The sequence below is a fragment of the Erpetoichthys calabaricus genome, chromosome 12 (genome assembly GCF_900747795.2).
Source record: "Erpetoichthys calabaricus chromosome 12, fErpCal1.3, whole genome shotgun sequence".
Lineage (NCBI taxonomy): Eukaryota > Metazoa > Chordata > Cladistia > Polypteriformes > Polypteridae > Erpetoichthys > Erpetoichthys calabaricus.
In genome coordinates this window covers 17817614-17834546 of record NC_041405.2, presented here as the reverse complement: position 1 = coordinate 17834546, position 16933 = coordinate 17817614, and the positions used below count along the sequence as shown (strand labels likewise).

Here is a 16933-nt window from a genome sequence, read left to right as displayed (position 1 = left end):
TATCAGTTACAAGTAAGTGAAAGAACTTGTGATCTGTGGTGAATTCAGAACTTGTCCAATGCAGACAGCATGATTAAGCCCTGTAGTGTAAGTTATATTAACAATCTCCTGATTACCAACACAAAGTCTGTCACCCTTAGAGCATTGCCTGGTAACTGAGACAAGGATGACCAAGAGACACTGACTTGTGGAACCATCCTTTGTGCAGGAGATGTGACACTCATCAGCACTATGAAGAAGTCCTGTCAGTCTCAGCCTCCTTCATGGTGTCTTAACAACAAAACGTTTCAGGGTTATCAGGAGTTTAAAAGGGAGAAAGAAAGGAGTCACTAGAATAGCAGGAAAAATGTCAGATACATTTTAGATGAAAGATGGATGTCAGTAACACACTCATTAAATCCAAAGCTTTTTATCATATACTGTATATGGAAGTAACTGTGAAGAAGAGTAAGCAAATAGATAAAAAGATTAGGATTGCTATTTGGAATATAAATCTGATTTAAATGCAAGGATTGTCAAGTACAAGAAATATTGATAGTCTGGATGAAGTAACCTACAAAAATGGAAGTGGAACTGAATACAAAGAAAAGTAAAGTCATGAAAATCAGTACAAATGTGGAGTCGTAGATGAACAAGTAATAGTTGTATGTAATGGCAAGGAGCTGCATGGAGCAAGTGACATATGAATACCTGGGGACACTGATGACAAGTGATGGGGTGACCAACAATGAACTGAAGGGAGGATTTAAATGGTGAACCACATCTTTTACGAAATGAACAACACAGCGCTTGGTAGGAGAGACTAGACTGGAAAACTTAAATCCACTGTTCAGTTCTGTTTATGTACCCACCCTGACAAACAATGGCAAGCAGCTGAAATGAAATTCTTAAAGTTATGAAAGCTGGGAAGGTTCGGATAAGGAATGAAATAAATCAGGGGAGAAGTTGGAATGAAATCACTTGGGGAGAAAACCGAAGAACAACAGTGGAAGGGGACTGGCAAAGGAAATAGAATGAGGGCAGAAAGTAAGTGAACTTAAGAGAAACGATGAAGATGACGGTAAAGCTGATGAAATGGAAGAGGTGGAGAGAACAGGAGGCCCCAATACCGAGACTAGCATTATGGAAAGGATAAAGAAGAGGAAGTAAACAAAGCATAACATTAATAGACAAAATGTAATGCAGCGCAAGAACATATTCATCACTTGCATGTTACATGACTAACAAAATATAAAGTCTTCTTTATTTTTATCTTAAACTGCTCTCTCAAGTAAAAGCAGGTACACATTTGATTTGTCTCACAGCTCTATACTTCATTTTGTGTATGGAGATGATATTGGAAGCCAAGCTAAGAGAAGAGAATCTGCAGCTGTGGAAGATGTCTGTTCTCATCTCAGACCTCCAATTACATGATAAACAGTTCAGTATCTTTGTGGTCAAAGTGGAGCTTCTATTAAGATTTGTGCTCAGACTTTTATCAGACTTGTAATGTCAACTGCACTGAGCTCTGTTTAGGTGTGTCACAGCAAAGGGGCTTATTACTTGTGAATTACCCCTTGGGATTAATAAAGTATCTATCTATCTATCTATCTATCTATCTATCTATCTATCTATCTATCTATCTATCTATCTATCTATCTATCTGTCTGTCTGTCTGTCTGTCTGTCTGTCTGTCTGTCTGTCTGTCTGTCTGTCTGTCTGTCTGTCTGTCTGTCTGTCTGTCTATCTATCTATCTATCTATCTATCTATCTATTTATAATTAGTTTAGAATGATCTGTAGAAGATAGCTTACAGTCTGATATTTGGTTTATTTTTGTACAAGTCCAAAGTGAATACAGTACATTCATTTTCCATATGAGAATACAATAAAATGAAGAGCATATCCAAGTATTTAATGACACAAAGTACATTTCATGAGACTTTTCTCTCTGTCATTCCTTCTTTCCTCTCCAGAAGTAATTTACAAAATCATCACACCATTCTACAAAGGGCACACTTCATTCAGGACTTGGAGAGTGAGACGTCCATTTGGAATCAATCAAATCACAGAGTCAATAGGCAATGCGACCGTACATATTGTATGATGAAATGATGCCATGAAACAACACTTAATTCTATTTTGTTAACATAAAAGAACATATAAAATTGAAAACTTTGTGTGAACTCTCCTTTTTTAACTTACAATTGAGTAAGCCAATAGTTTCAGTGAACAGACAGTCGACTGTCAGCACCACATTTTCCTGTTCCACATATCTGCTGCTGTCTGCCACTATAAACTCAGGGTTAGAGGTGCGATACATAACAACTAGAATGATCTTCTTATTACCTGTAAACAAAGAAAATAATATTGAATTACCTCTTAAATGGAATTGTTTACTTTAAAATAATTTATGTTTGTGCATTTTTAAGTAAACCGTCCATACTGCTTTCTAAAACCGGATGTAGAAAAGCCACAAGGCAGCACTAAGAAGATCAAACATTTCATGGCAGAAACCAACAAAAACTTTAAGACTGTGGACTGCTGTGTGTGGCTCACTACATGACCTCCTCCAAAACAAGAAACTAAGAGCAAAAAAGAACTGAAAGCATAATTTAATATTTGAGCAAAATATTTCAGTTTTTAAATAAAAATCTTCAATTTCTACATATTAAATAAAAACAATAACTGATACTTCACATATCATTTAGGTTGTAAATCCATTTATCTCACCATTGGATCATGTAGTGTGCCTAAAAGATGACAATGAGCTCAAAGCCTTTAAACTGTGTAATAAAAAAGCATAACCCACCAGAACATCTACATACATCAGGTACATTTTAACAAACAAAACAGAATTAGATCTTCACAGCAGTGGAGTTTTTGGAATGAAAATTCTGGTGTGATCTGAGAGATAGTGACAAATGGAGTGGAGGCATACAGAGAATGTTTAGAGAGTGTGCACAAGAGACAAATAAAAAAACACATCGACCGGCATGTACGAGACCCCCAACGCTACCTAAACCCATAGGCCTCGACACATGGCCGCCATTGAGACTTGGGAAGGATCCTGGGTTGGATTGGACTTGGGGTACGTGAGTGCAGACGGTGTTACCTCTGACCCTAGGTGAGCAGAAGTGAGATGGAGTGAAGAAGGAGATGGCATCTAAAAAACCTCACATATGGGGAAAGAGCAAAAAGAAATTTCTAATACAACATATAGACTACCAGCATCAGTGGTGATAAAATGTCAACCAAATAATGCAATTATAATATCGTACAAGTTGATGTAATATCAAGTCAATGTAATATTTTGTCATACAATATAATTATCAAAAGACAGAATTTAAAGATATCTCGGTATCAACATAAAACAATCAACACTAAAATAAGAAATGGCTGATATCTTGGGGTTTAAAGGGGGCTACAGGGATAGGGTAGTTATTACACACTATTTTGAGTATTGTTTTCTTCATTTCGATTTGCTCCATATTTTATTATTTATATTTAGTGTTGATGGTCAGATCTCTTGTGTTTTATGTCTAGTGAAATGTTTAATAAAAATTAATCACAGAAAAAGAAAACACGATTAATGATGATGATTTTAGATACGGTACAAATTCTCAAGGTTCTCAAGGTTTCTGCTTTATCTACTATTAGTTTGTTTAAACAAACAACATAAAAATCAACCAATTGGTCATTTAAAAGGATGGCAGCCTTCAGGTCCCCATGTGGAACTGAAAGGTTCAGGTTTTATATACACACTTCTGAGCAAAAGTTAAGACAAGAGCACTGCAGGGTCCAGGAGTCTGGCCAGGCAAAGGAAAATCAGGGTCCAGGTTCCATGCACAAAGAAAATTTCACATACTCCAAAAATTAAATATTGTTCTGCATAAGAAACAGCACTGAGAATGTCATGGAAAATTATAAAAATATGATTATGACAAATAAGATGAGTTGGTTGCTATCATTTTAACATTCTGTTAAATTTTTGGGAAAAGTTTATTTTTTATTTATTTTTTGGACAACAGTGCCATCTGCTGGAGGATGCCCTTAATGCAGAGATGCCAATGCCTCAAAGGGACTTTACTTTCAATGTCCTTTTACTAACACCTCACTAAATATTCTATTACTAGCAAACAGATAAGAGCCCCGGACTTGCACACAATGTGACAAGTTTATTTTGTAAGTCTTAAAGACTAAGAGAAAGTGTCAAAATAAGAAACAAAATTGATTAACAGAACATAAGAACTGTGATGGCTGGGATTGGCTGCACAGACCCTCGTGACCCTGTAGTTAGGATACAGTGGGGTGGATAATGGATGAATGGATGGATATTGGAAGGATGGAGAACATAAGAAATTTGACAAATGAGAGGAGACCATTCAGTCCATGAAGTTTGCTTGTTTTGCTAATAGCTGAGCTGTCCCAATATGTCAAACGTTTCTGAAAGGTTCTCAAGTTTTCTGTTTCATCTACTTGTCTCTGCAGTTTGTTAAAAAAAATGAGGAGCACCACCACAATTGTGCGCAGGGCCATACTAATTTTAGATGATGTACTACTTTGATTATACAAGTTCAGGAAATAAAAAGGTTAGTTCTGATGACACTTTTATGTAAGACAAGATGTAAATATATACGATAACACAGATAGATTAACCACTTGAAGTTAAGCATGTTCAGGCCCGGCCAGCACTTGGATGGTTGACCATCAAGGAAAAAGCTTGGATTGCTGCTGGAACAGATGCTTTTGAGGCCAGTAGGGGGCGCATACTCTGTGTGAGCCCAGTTTCACTCATTTTTGAGCTGTGGCTATTTTTGTTACAATAAAATTTGAATGTTTCAGAAGAAAGGTTGTTTTATTTACAGAATGTGCTAAAAAAATGCCGACAGTTGCACCTTGGATGTCATTGAGTATGTCTTGAGATTAAATGGGTGGAAATGAAAAAAAAATCAGTGAAATGATGCATTATTAATTGTATTTTTTGACTCAAGATTAATGATCTTCATATTAAATTATCACTAAGACTTTAAATTCCACAGGCACAATGTATATTAATCTTGTCTGAATGTGTATCAATTTCCTTAGAGTTGATAACAGTTCAACACATTTATATTAAGTATATAAACTAAATAGACTTATTCATTGCTATTACTCTTGGTAAGAAAAAAGACAATTTTATGGGATGTATTAAATATAAAACTATGTTTTAGTGTTGTCTTAAACTCCAATATCTCCAGACAGGTATTCTGTCATATCATTAGAAGAATATCCCATTTTTAAAGACCCCTGTACACTAATTGTCCTTCTTGAAATTATTCTAATTAGAATACACATCTTTAATGACCACCCTCATTTACTAATTTGTCCAAATTGCTGGTTTTCCAGTGAATTTTGCTCATTTGAAAGAGTAGCACCTCTGTCTTCTCCATGATCAAACAACAAAACTGGAAAAGGCAGGGACGTGTCTGACTGTTCTTCTAGGACTAAGGGGCTCCGCCCCCTGCTCGCTTCGCTCGCCAACCCCTGCTGTTGGGTAATTATAAATAGCGTGATGTATGTATGAGATATAGCATAGTGTGAAGGTGTAGATGACGCATATAGGAAGCCAAGATTCAATTGCAAGGCACAGTGTAAAGATTTATCGGAAAATGTCTTTGTACACAACATTAGTAGTAAAGATGGTGTCTTGTTCTTGAATGAGTGTCTCTTGGCATGGATCACTTATAACCTTAACTTTAACGTCAGATGAACGTCGAACTCGTGAGAAGGCCACATAAAGTTGTCCATGTCCAAAAACGGGGTCAGAGAGATAGATGCCAACCTTGTTCATGGTTTGGCCTTGTGATTTGTTGATGGTTATGGCAAATGCAGGTTTAATGGGGAACTGTCGCCGTTTAAGTGTAAAAGGTAATTGTAGGTTAGAACTCGTAAGGTCAATTCTAGGAATGAGAACAGTATTGTTAGCATGTGATCCTGTAAGAAGTTTTGCTTCAATAACATTGTGTGTCATGGTGTTGACGACTAAACGTGTACCATTGCATAAACCTTGTTTAGTGTTAAGGTTTCTTAATAGCATGATTATTGTTCCGATTGTAAGGTTAAGATTGTGTTGTGGTAATCCGGCTGGGTTAATAGTGTTCAAATATTGTAAGGGGAAATTAAGATGGTCATTGTTGTCATCAGAGTCAACTTTGTCAGAGCTTAGAAAGAGCCGTGCCTCTACAGGAAGTAATGCAATGACTTGGTTATTTATGTGATCAACATTAATATTTTTTGGACATAATATAGTGCGTTGTGTTAAAAGGGGTATTTGGTCCAATGAGATTGCTGTTCCAAATATCTCCATAACTAAGTCGTCACAGATAAAGGCTTGAGGAATTGTAATAATATCTGGGTGAAGTCTATCTGTATTGGTGAGTGTACCATCTCCCAGTTGTAATAACCAATTGTTATATTCTGGATCTGGACATCGCATGTTTTGTACCAACTGTACCTTTTGAAAGCAATGCCAATTGTCCACGTAACATTTTTTCTTCCGCGGTTTTAGAAGCGCGTTGTAGGCGGCGACGTGTATTGTTTTTTTTTGATGCGGGTTCGTGTTTGTGGTCCCGTTACTTGAGCCGTCTCGTTCTGTACCCGTGATCGTGAATTCATGACTTGTTTGTTCTTTATCGTTAGTAATATGGATAAGTAATAAGGAGGATCGAACTCACTGTTAATATGTGGACTGTTCGTTTCTTCGTATTATTATCAATCAGGTGTCGCACCTGTATATGTATTGTAGTCCGGTCTGTTGTTGTTTATGTATGATGTCGTCCGCGTATTTTAAGGTGGACTGAACAATAGATGAGCGCATGGCATGTGGAGCAATAGGTAAGCACTGTCTAAAATCTCCTCCTAATAAAAGTACCTTTCCTCCAAAGGGAATATTATTATTCATCAACGTTTGTAGAAGTATATCAATGGTGTTGAGTAAGTGACTGGATGCCATTGCACATTCATCTATAATTAATAGTTTTGCAAGACGGATGTCACGTGCATTGTTACTGTTCATTTTCATAGTGGATACCGATGTTTCTGTGATTGGGACCGGTATTTTGAATAAGGAGTGACATGTGTTTTTGGAGCCGAGACATTTTTTCTTCCGCGGTTTCAGAAACCCGTTGTAGGCGCCGACGTGTATTTTTTTTTTCATGCGGGTTCGTGTTTGTGGTCCCATTACTCGAGCCATAGCGTTTTGTACCCATGATCGTGAATTCATGACCTGTTTGTTCATTATCGTTAGTAATATGGATAAGTAATAAGGAGGATCGCACTCACTGTTACGTCGTTTGTTGGCGTGCGTTTTTTTTGAGGGGCGCGTTGCCTCATTTTTTATTTCTGTTAGTGGAGGGGGGCTTTGTGTGTCGTGGGTCTGAATCCTCTTTTTTGTGTGTGTCCTGTTTCGTGTGGTATGGGCTTCGTCTGGCGCTTTGTTGCATGGGTCTGTTGCTATGGGCGGGGAGCATCATTTCTCATTTTCTTGTGCTTGGAGGGTTTCTTCGTATTATTACCCATCAGGTGTCGTGCCTGTATATGTATTGTAGTCCGGTCTCTTGTTGTCTATGTATGACGTCGTTTGTTGGCGTGCGTTTTCTTTGAGGGGCGCGTTGCCTCATTTTTTATTTCTGTTAGTGGAGGGGGGTTTTGTGTGTCGTGGGTGTGAATCCTCATTTTTGTGTGTGTACCGTTTCGTGTGCTATGTGGCGCTTGCGTCTGACTCCTTTGTTTTTGGTGTGCTAGGGGCGCGTTGCCTCATTTCTTATTTCTGTTAGTGGAGGGGGGCTTTGTGTGTCGTGGGTCTGAATCCTCTTTTTTGTGTGCGTCCTATTTCGTGTGGTATGGCCTTCGTGTGGCACTTTGTTGCATGGGTCTGTTGCTATGGGCGTGGCGCATCATTTCTCATTTTCCGGTGCTTGGAGGGGGGCTTTGTGTGGCGCCTGCGCACTACGTCTTTTGCGTCCACGGCCCATGTCCCTGCGTCCATCCAGTTTACCATTCTCGTTTAGTAATATGGATAAGGCCGCTTCCAATGGACACCATTCTTGTTTTCAGGCTCCAGTGGGACCTTAGATTTTAAATATTTTTTTCAGTTTGAAGCTTAATTTAATTACATTTATTCATCAGCTGGTGTGTTTGTATATATACTGTATATATGTATGCTGAGGCAGCTGGCCGGAATCCTTACCAGGCCTGGACACCCAGAGTGTGGTAGGACCAGGGGAGAGAGTATTTGTGGGACAGTTTCTCCCCCCAGCTGATAGAGGGAAGCCCCCTTGGTTTCCAGTGGGGCCACGGGTTATGAGCATGGGAGCTCAACCCTGTTGGAACCCGTTGCCACCACCAGGGGGTGCATGGACCTTTCCAGGGCCTTATTTGGTAACGCTTCCTCCACACCCAGAAGAAGCTCATTAGGCACCTGGAGTCTGTCCAGGTGCCCTATAAAAAGGAGCCCCCTCACTCCATAAGTGGGACAGAGTCAGGAGGAAGGAGTGGACAAAGCCAAGAAAGGCGGCAAGAAAGGGAATGGACTGTGCATTGCAGTGTTGGTAATGTGTGCACAAACTTTAAAGAAACACGGGTGTTGAGTGAACCTGTGTCCTGCCTGTCCGTGTCGGGGGGTTAGGGTGGCAGTATGCTCCCTAGTGGCTTACAATGCATATTTACTATATCTTTCAAAGAGGGGTGGTGAATATACAGTATAAAAGGGGTAAAAATAATACTGCATATCGTATTAATACAGAAAAAGTTTAGCATATTTTTTGAGTTTGGTTCTCTTCTCTGCCCCGTAATTTATACACAGGATGAATGGGCATCCTGACCAGGAGAGGGGATGGTTTCTTACCCAGACGGCAGGCTTCTAGAGGACAGACAGACATACTGGCCATGGGAGAGAAAGGTTCCAGACCTCAAAAGGATGTCTCAGGAGGACTGACAGACATCCCGGATAGGAGAAAAGATTCCTTACTGGATGAGAAGCTCCAGGCAGATGCACAGGCGTCCTGACCGGATATATTTCTAGGACCTGGCCAGGAAGAAAGGTAAGGACACGGAAGAACTGTCTCTGGGTGTTGTTTAGTCCAGCCAGACTATTGATGGCAGCAGCTCTCGATACTGGCACCCATTTGGGAACCAGCAGGGAATTCCTGGAGTTGTAGTCTGGCAGCGCAGCCCTGCTGGGGTCTGTGGGTGCTGCAAGAGGGCGCTGCAGGGAGATACACTCCCTGCTATGTGGAACTTCCATGTAACCCAGAAGTGCTTCCAAAGGTCAACAGCCCTGGCACCAGAAAACCTCCAGGGTCCTCAATAAAAGGGACTGCACTCCCTTGTCCATGTGAGTTGGAGCTGGGAGGAGGATGAGCAACACTTGACTGGGGAGGCCAGTGTGGTGGAAAGAGGAGAGTTGAACTGGAGGAGAGCTAACTGTGTTTGTGCTTCATTTGTGAAATGTTGTGCAATTAAACTCCATTTATTTGAACATGTCTTTGTGTGTTAGTGTTGGGGTTTTGGGTTCTCTGGCACTCCCTTGCCTTCACAACCCATAATAATCAGCACTGTGTTGTATACAATTAAATATAGTATTTAAGACCCTTGTCCTAAACATACACAAGATTTTTATTTCATTATTATTATTGTGTGATTTTATGTCACTTACTGGAAACTTTCTTTAGTGCCACAGCAATGTCAGTTCTAATTCTTGAAACAATTGGACAAAAGAGTAGAACCAGATTTCTGGACTGATTGTCAAGCTGGGCCTTCTGTATTATAATATCATTATCGTCCAGTTTTCTGGAAAGTCCATTAAAGAACATCACCTCTGTATTACCAGTTTTGTTTGAGTCAACAACTTCAATTACTAAAACTGTAACAAAAGCAAAAAAAAAAAAGAAATCACATTAAAAACCCCCAAGTCAGATATTCATATTTAGTTTAAAATAGTCAAACTTTAATGAATATTAGAAAGTCCAGGATACATACAGTATAAGCATGGAAACATGCAGTTAAATAACATTTCAGAATGCACTGTTCTTTGTTATTCCCGATAGTAACAAAGAGAAATAGACAGACCTTTATAAGGGAACCAAAAGGAACGAGAAAACCAATTCTGAAAGGCTTGACCCTTTGTCTCCTTCTTTACTTCTGGCAGACGAGACATTAAGTGGACTACAGAGAAGAAAATAAAATGAAGAAAGAAATCAACAAATATGAAATCTCTTTCTCTTAAAATTAATGTGACAGATATATTTACATACTGTATCTAACAATATTGTTAACAAACTAACTATTATTTATACGTGTCTGTGACACGGTTTGCATATTTGTAGCTAGAGATCCATAAAGGGAGAGAATGGTGTCATCATCAGAGGAAAATGAGTAGACATACAGGAATCAAAGGCAATTTATAGCAAGTGAAGGGTAGGGGGAGTAGGGGGTATTAAAAATGGGGGGTTCAAAATGTGTTGGTCATAAAGGCTTTTCTTTTATTTGGATGTTCTACTTTTTAAGCCTGCATATGCTGGGTTCAAGTCTAAGTGTCTGTTGATGATCACGATTCAGCCAGCTCTCTGGCACTCTTAGTACTGGCCTTGAATTTTACTTTCACAATGTCCCAGTTAAATGTGTGTCCGGTGGAACTTATATGTGTGTTAGTCAGAGACCGTGGGCCTTTTCTTCTGACGGCAGGGACATCACAATGTAGTTGATTAGATTACAGTGACAGTCACAATCTGTCCAAAGTCACATAATGCAAGACTTTTAGTGCCATCATAATGAAGTTATCCCTTGCATTCAGAACTGAATCTGTAACTGAAAATGTGGCTAATGGAAAATTTCTAAATTGTCAACATCAGAATATTTACATTTGGTTACTTAATAATTCATTCTCAGTACATCCAATGTCTTTTAAAATGTTTTCCCAAATATTACTAAGACTCTTAAACATTTATGTAACCACCCACAATGGACTTCTGTATAATACAAAACATTTAAAACACCAGTTACCACTTAAAAAAGTCAAAGCATTGGAAATTTGATGCAGTGCAAAAACTAACTGCTGTGCACTTTTGGATGCCAATTATGTTTGTCTTCTTCACTGGAATGCACATGTAACTCGGAGTGTAACTTAAATAGACAATGAAAACGCATAATGAATACACATAGAGAAGGGTTACTTACTGAATGAGGAACTGAAATGCATTGACAGAGAGGTAGTTACACTCTTCTTGTTCACTTTCTATTTAGACATTATCAGTAAATAGTGGAGTGAAAATAATACCAAAAAATCAGAGGCACAGCACTTTGTAACAATGAGAGCATAAAACACAACCAGCCATATGATCTGCTGAGACAGGACTGCCTGTGGAGTGGTCTTCATCCTGTATTGACTGGAGGGCAATTTAAATGTCTTCACCAATGCACATGCATGCTTTGAATTTTTTTGGGTGCAGATTCAGAATATGGGGTAGTGAATCTTGGATTCAAACTTATTTCTGTATGGGGAAATTAAAAATAAAGAAGTATTGATGTACACTTAAGTAGTAATAGCTGTGGTTTAGCGGGTCTGCGGCTCTGAGTGAAAGGTCCAGGCCCGGCCTTAGGCATAGACAAAGTAGGCGACTGCCTAGGGCCCCGGCATCCGGGGGGCCCCGAAACGTCTCCTTGGTCTAATTTTCACGTATTTCGCAGAGCTTCCAGGGGGGCCCTGGACCCCCCTTTCGCCTAGGGCTCCATAATACCTAAGACCGGGCCTGAAAGGTCAGTTTTTAAATAATCCATTTGGCCATATCAGTCTCCATGGGTGCGATTGTGAAACCGCTGGGAGTTGATGAGGTCATTGGGGTGAGTCGCACCTGCACTTGAGGGTGCAGTCATTCTCAATTGCTTAATCGGCATTCCCGTGGGTGGGGGGCGGGGCAGTGAAAGTGAGTGGACGAGCCAGCCGGTTGAACGAACGGTTAACACTGTCAGGGGTCCCATGTGGAGCGAAAGATCAGTGCTCGAGGGACAGATCACGCTCACTGATTATTCAGAGGAGTGGGTTCGATTGAGGTGGCTTCCACCCTAGAGTTCTGAGGGACGACTGCATGTGCGAGAAAGAAGACAGGAGGACAGCTGACCCCAAGCCGTCTGGCAGCACACTAGCAGAGGCAGCCAAGACAGGGGTCGGAAGCCTGAGGACCATGACTGATGAAGTCTCTTCAGCTGAGCAAGTCTTGTGAGCTGGAGAGACGGAGAAGGAGCTGTGCTTGGCTGATTTGCCCCTAATGTCTGCTGCAGGTTTTTATTCTTGTGTTTTAGCCTTGTTTTAAACATTTGGATTTTTTCTTCTTTTTTTTATGGATTATTTATGGATATTTTTGAGTACTGCACTTTAGTTGGATACTGTTTTGATTTCTTTGGCTTTGTTTTTAATTAAAGCACTTGTATCTTTTCAAGCCATCCCCTTGCTCAGTTTAATTTGTCCCCATTAGACCAGCTCATCCGGCTACATTACTGCCAGTTTTGACTTGAGAGGCTCCCAGAAGTAAGGTGGGAGCATGGAGCAGGACCCGCACCATCACAATAGCCAGCATTATAACAGGGGTAAAAACATAAAGCTTGAAACATTTGCAAACGGCAGGGGAGTTAAAAATTCAATACAACAGCTTCATTATTGTAAATCTGGTGCAAAAATAACTTGTTTTTTAAGAGATGGGGTGACTACATGTCCAACTTTGTCAATGTGGACACTAATTTTTCTTGTTGACACTACTTTGTGCTATGATGTAAGCTGACACTTGATGGTGGTTGCCATGTGTTATTGTGCTGGGTTTAAATCCTACAGAATTTTTCAACATTTTTTTCTTTTTAAGTAACAAGGTGTCTCATTGTAATCAAAGTTGAAAAATAATATGCAATACTGTTATTTATGATTGTGCTTTTTCCCTTAAATACTTAGATTTTCTAACTGAGGAAACCAGGCACATCTTTCAGGCAGCTGTGGCAAACTGAAGACTGCATGGGACCTTCAGGACTTGTAGTGATTAGAGCAGTTGCAGTGTTAAGTTACAGCACGTAGTGGCAGATAATGAACGAAGGTGCTGTCCTGGAGCGAAATCTGTATATAACATTAGTCAATGTGCAAATAGTTCATGAGTAAGCTGAGATCGTAGGGTAGAATTTAAACCTCAATCACAGTACTGGAGGGCCGCAGTGGCTGCAGGTTTTTGTTCCAACCCATTTGCTTAATTAGAAAGCAATTCTTGCCAATAATTTAATTTCATGGCTTGTTAGTGATTTAACTCTGCTATGTCAGGTCATTCTCATATCCTAGATTTTCTTCCCCTGTCTAAGGATATCATCCAAATGATCTGAAGGCTAAAATGGATGAGTAATTCTCACTCCTTCACTTTTTACTCTTCACTTTCCTTCCAAGTATTTAATTAAACCAAATAGTGCCTGATAAATACACACGGGTGTAAATGGTAATAAGCTAAATGGAGAAATGCTGGTCTCTTTTGTCATTTGCATGTTATTGCTAATTAGGAGCAATTAAAAACCAAGAAATCAGCTGTTTAAGACTAAAATAAGCAATAAGGGTTCATAATCTTAATGAGCGAGACAACTAAAGTTGCTCAAGTAACAAGTGCTTCTTATTAAGCCACTGGATTGGAGCAAAATCCTGCAGCCACTGCGGGCCTGCAGGACCGTGATTGAGGACCCCTGCATTAAACCTTACACAGTGCTGGTTAGTGGAAAGTGTGCGCATGAAAGCTTGTCAGAGTCTCATAGAGCCAAGGACACCTAGCACAGATGGAAGATGCCCTGTTGGCAAAGATGTGATGTCGACTCAGTGGCCAGTGAAATGGCTCATCCTAACGATGACAATGCAATCAACCTATGGATTGTCTTTGGCTGTACATGCAATATTATATGAGGAGTGAAAGCTTCATTTTAAAGCAAGTTAAATATATCTTTTCCTTTCCACTGTATTTCTCTGGTCTTAATATCTCCACCACGGTTACTGGGAAGGGATATGCATAGGTTCAAAGTGTGACCTGCAATTCTAAAAACAACACATTCCCAGGTAGAATCGGCCTCCTTTTGAATACAGTCAGAGAGGCGATAAACAAAATCAATCACGCAAGGCAATAAAAAAATTGGGATGCTTGGAAAATTGTTTTAAAATCGTATTGACTCATGTAGTATTTCATGGTTACCTCTGTTCTGTACTACCCTTAGTTGACGTGCTGTGACACAAGCATAGTTTGTTTGTCAGTTTTCATTTTGAGAACTTTTTGCAATTAACACAACAAACAATAGTAAAACAAAGAAAATGAAAACATGGAGACTATAATGAGGCTGAATTTCAGTTTTCATAAGAAATAAAAATGCTTCCATAGTTCAGGTAGACCAAATAATAATGATAATAATAATAATTAAGGTAAACATTACAGAAGCAAATAAACAGCCAGCCAAAGTGCCAGTTAGTGCAACAAGACTTGAAAATAAACGGCTGTCTAGGTGTCATCGTAATAATACCACTGTGACAAAAATCATCATCTGTCAGAATATTGACGTACTCTTGGTTTCAACTTCATTCATTTGGCATGTGAACTTTAATCAAATCTTTGTCAGAGTAGTTTTGCTGTATAACATGTGGAAGTGGCACCTGTAGAAACTGCTCATTCTTGGAAACTACATGAAGCTTCATGTCAGACAAACATAGGGTTGTGCACCTCTCTGTTACCACCCGTTTACCTCCTCTCCGTCTCTGTCTCTAACTCCTTGAGACTTAATCATTTTGGACAGTATCTACTAGATCCTACTCTCCCCTTTGTAAATGTCATTTGTATCCTTTGCTGTGCTTTTTTGAGCACTGAATTGATTTACTGGCCATTTCTTGCAGATGCAGAATGAAATAAGCAAATGAGGTGGTTACACAGCGCACTCCCTACAAGACCACCAGGTCAGTCTCACCAGACGTCACAAAACCCCTGCTGCTACTGTCCTTCCAAATTGTCAAACCTGGGGTTCTACTGGCTGAGGAAGCAGGCAGTCCACTAATGCACATTGAACTTCAAAATTTTCCACCCCTTTCCTGGTGATTCCTTTGGCTGATCAAACTGTGATTTGGCTCTGAGCAAAGATGGTGCTGGTTATATTTCAGACACTTGTTCTTCCATTTTTGTCTTGCCCACTACTGTCTTCCTCATGAGATATTTCTCTTTCAATCACTCCATATTATTGGGATAACAATTGGGCATCAAGTTTATTATCCACAGGTTCACCTCAGTCTGTCCTGAGGGCGGCCCCCCACCCCCAGTCTTCACTTCATCAGGTAACGTCCCACAGTCAGAAGAAAACATGGCCTCAGCAAACAAACGTTGACCCATAAAAATCAAAAATACAACATTATGTGGTGGTCTTGCACCCTAATTGCATTTTCTTCACCAAGAATTTCTATTTAGTAGCCAAATTAATCAGATGTTATAATATATGTTCAAACCAATTTATTTTGTCTAACTGTGTAAAATATAGATCCTTTTCTAAGCATAATTACATCCATTTCCTCCTACGTTCTGACCCTCTTTCATTAAAATTCTGCATCCAAAGTTGATCAGCAGTTAAATTTGAATCCAACATACACCTAGGCAAGTGTTATGGGGTGCAAAATCTATAAATTTTGGTCTATACTGTCATTATATTTTGATCAAGACAAAACAACAGAAGAACTTAAATACAGGTCACTAGCATGGACAGTTAACATCAAAGGCAGTCTGTTTCCTGAATTGTACCAATATCAGTACCATCTGCTTGAACTGAGCAGGAACTCAGGGGACACCTCAAGCTGTAGTGATGATTTTGTCACCTGTGAAGGAAAAGGCACCAGGACTAAACTGGTTTATAAGATCACGCAAGCAAAGAGCGGGACGATGTGAACTTAGACCTCGCTTTGTTTCTTTATTCATTTATGATGGTGTCCTCAATACAACATTACACTTGAAGGCGCTCCACTTACCTTGTTTGTTCTCGATCTTCTTCAGATTCTCTTGTACAGAACACAGATATTTGCTCTGAGACTCCAGAAAGGAATCTGTTAATATCTCCACTTCATACTAAAGCAATAGTAGGAAAAGTGACATTAGAGAATTTTAAACATTAGAATCTTTTGTAAAACACTGTGCTACACAAACCCAGGATGTCTGTCTGATACTGTACGTGAACTGAAAGCTGCTCAGTGATGAAGACAACCTCCAGTGCATCATCTGCTTTATTGCCGAGGCAAGTAGGGCGTAGTAATAGGAGCTGACGTGTAAAAGAACTGGTATGGAAGACCACTGGAAAAGCATGAAGTAGAAAATATAAAGTGAAATAAAACCTGAGAGAGACTTAAGGAGACATCCCGGAGGCAGTGATGGGATGACCAAGCAAGAAGTACAAGACAATCAATAAACCATGAAAAGCATTGTGACAAATTTCATTGGCCTTAGTAGGAGTAAATAATTTGTGTTGCCAACTTTACAGCCATTACAATAATAAAGTACATACAGTATTTCAAGAGGATTCTAAAGTTACTGTGATATACCTATTCTGATTTTATGAGAGGCATCAGGGAGAAACAAAAGTAAATGAGATGTAGCATTTGGAAAACAGCAATTAAAGGAGATTAGGGATGCTGCTTGGTGTATGGATTAGATGAAGAGTGCATATAATAATGAAAATATTGAGGTAGATTTTAAACATTCAAATTATTTTCGGAATGACCAAGAAAAAAACAGAAAAGATTGAAATATTATTCCAGAGTATGGTCAGAGATCTGTTTAGTCTTATGCGAGTACAGTGAAAACACTCTGGACTCTGATTTGAGTCTTGTAAGGAATGGCCGGCAGCTCAACCTGGCTGGAACAGCCTGAGAATGGAAGGATGGGAGA

The 16933-nt window shown here is 39.5% G+C and overlaps 1 protein-coding gene across 3 annotated transcripts in view; it reads right to left on the bottom strand.

Moving 5' to 3' along the window:
• Positions 1-1791: 1791 nt before the first annotated feature.
• The window catches only part of LOC114662964 (E3 ubiquitin/ISG15 ligase TRIM25-like), a 127190-nt gene continuing 112048 nt past the window's right edge, over positions 1792-16933 (bottom strand). For all 3 annotated transcript variants that reach the window (XM_051934436.1, XM_051934434.1, XM_028816710.2), the window contains exons 6-9: positions 16021-16117; positions 10089-10184; positions 9676-9882; positions 1792-2327 (exon numbers count right to left, since the gene is read on the bottom strand). In XM_051934436.1, the coding sequence (XP_051790396.1) occupies positions 2116-2327; positions 9676-9882; positions 10089-10184; positions 16021-16117 (612 nt within the window). In that variant the 3' untranslated portion in view covers positions 1792-2115. The remainder of the gene's footprint in view (positions 2328-9675; positions 9883-10088; positions 10185-16020; positions 16118-16933) is intronic.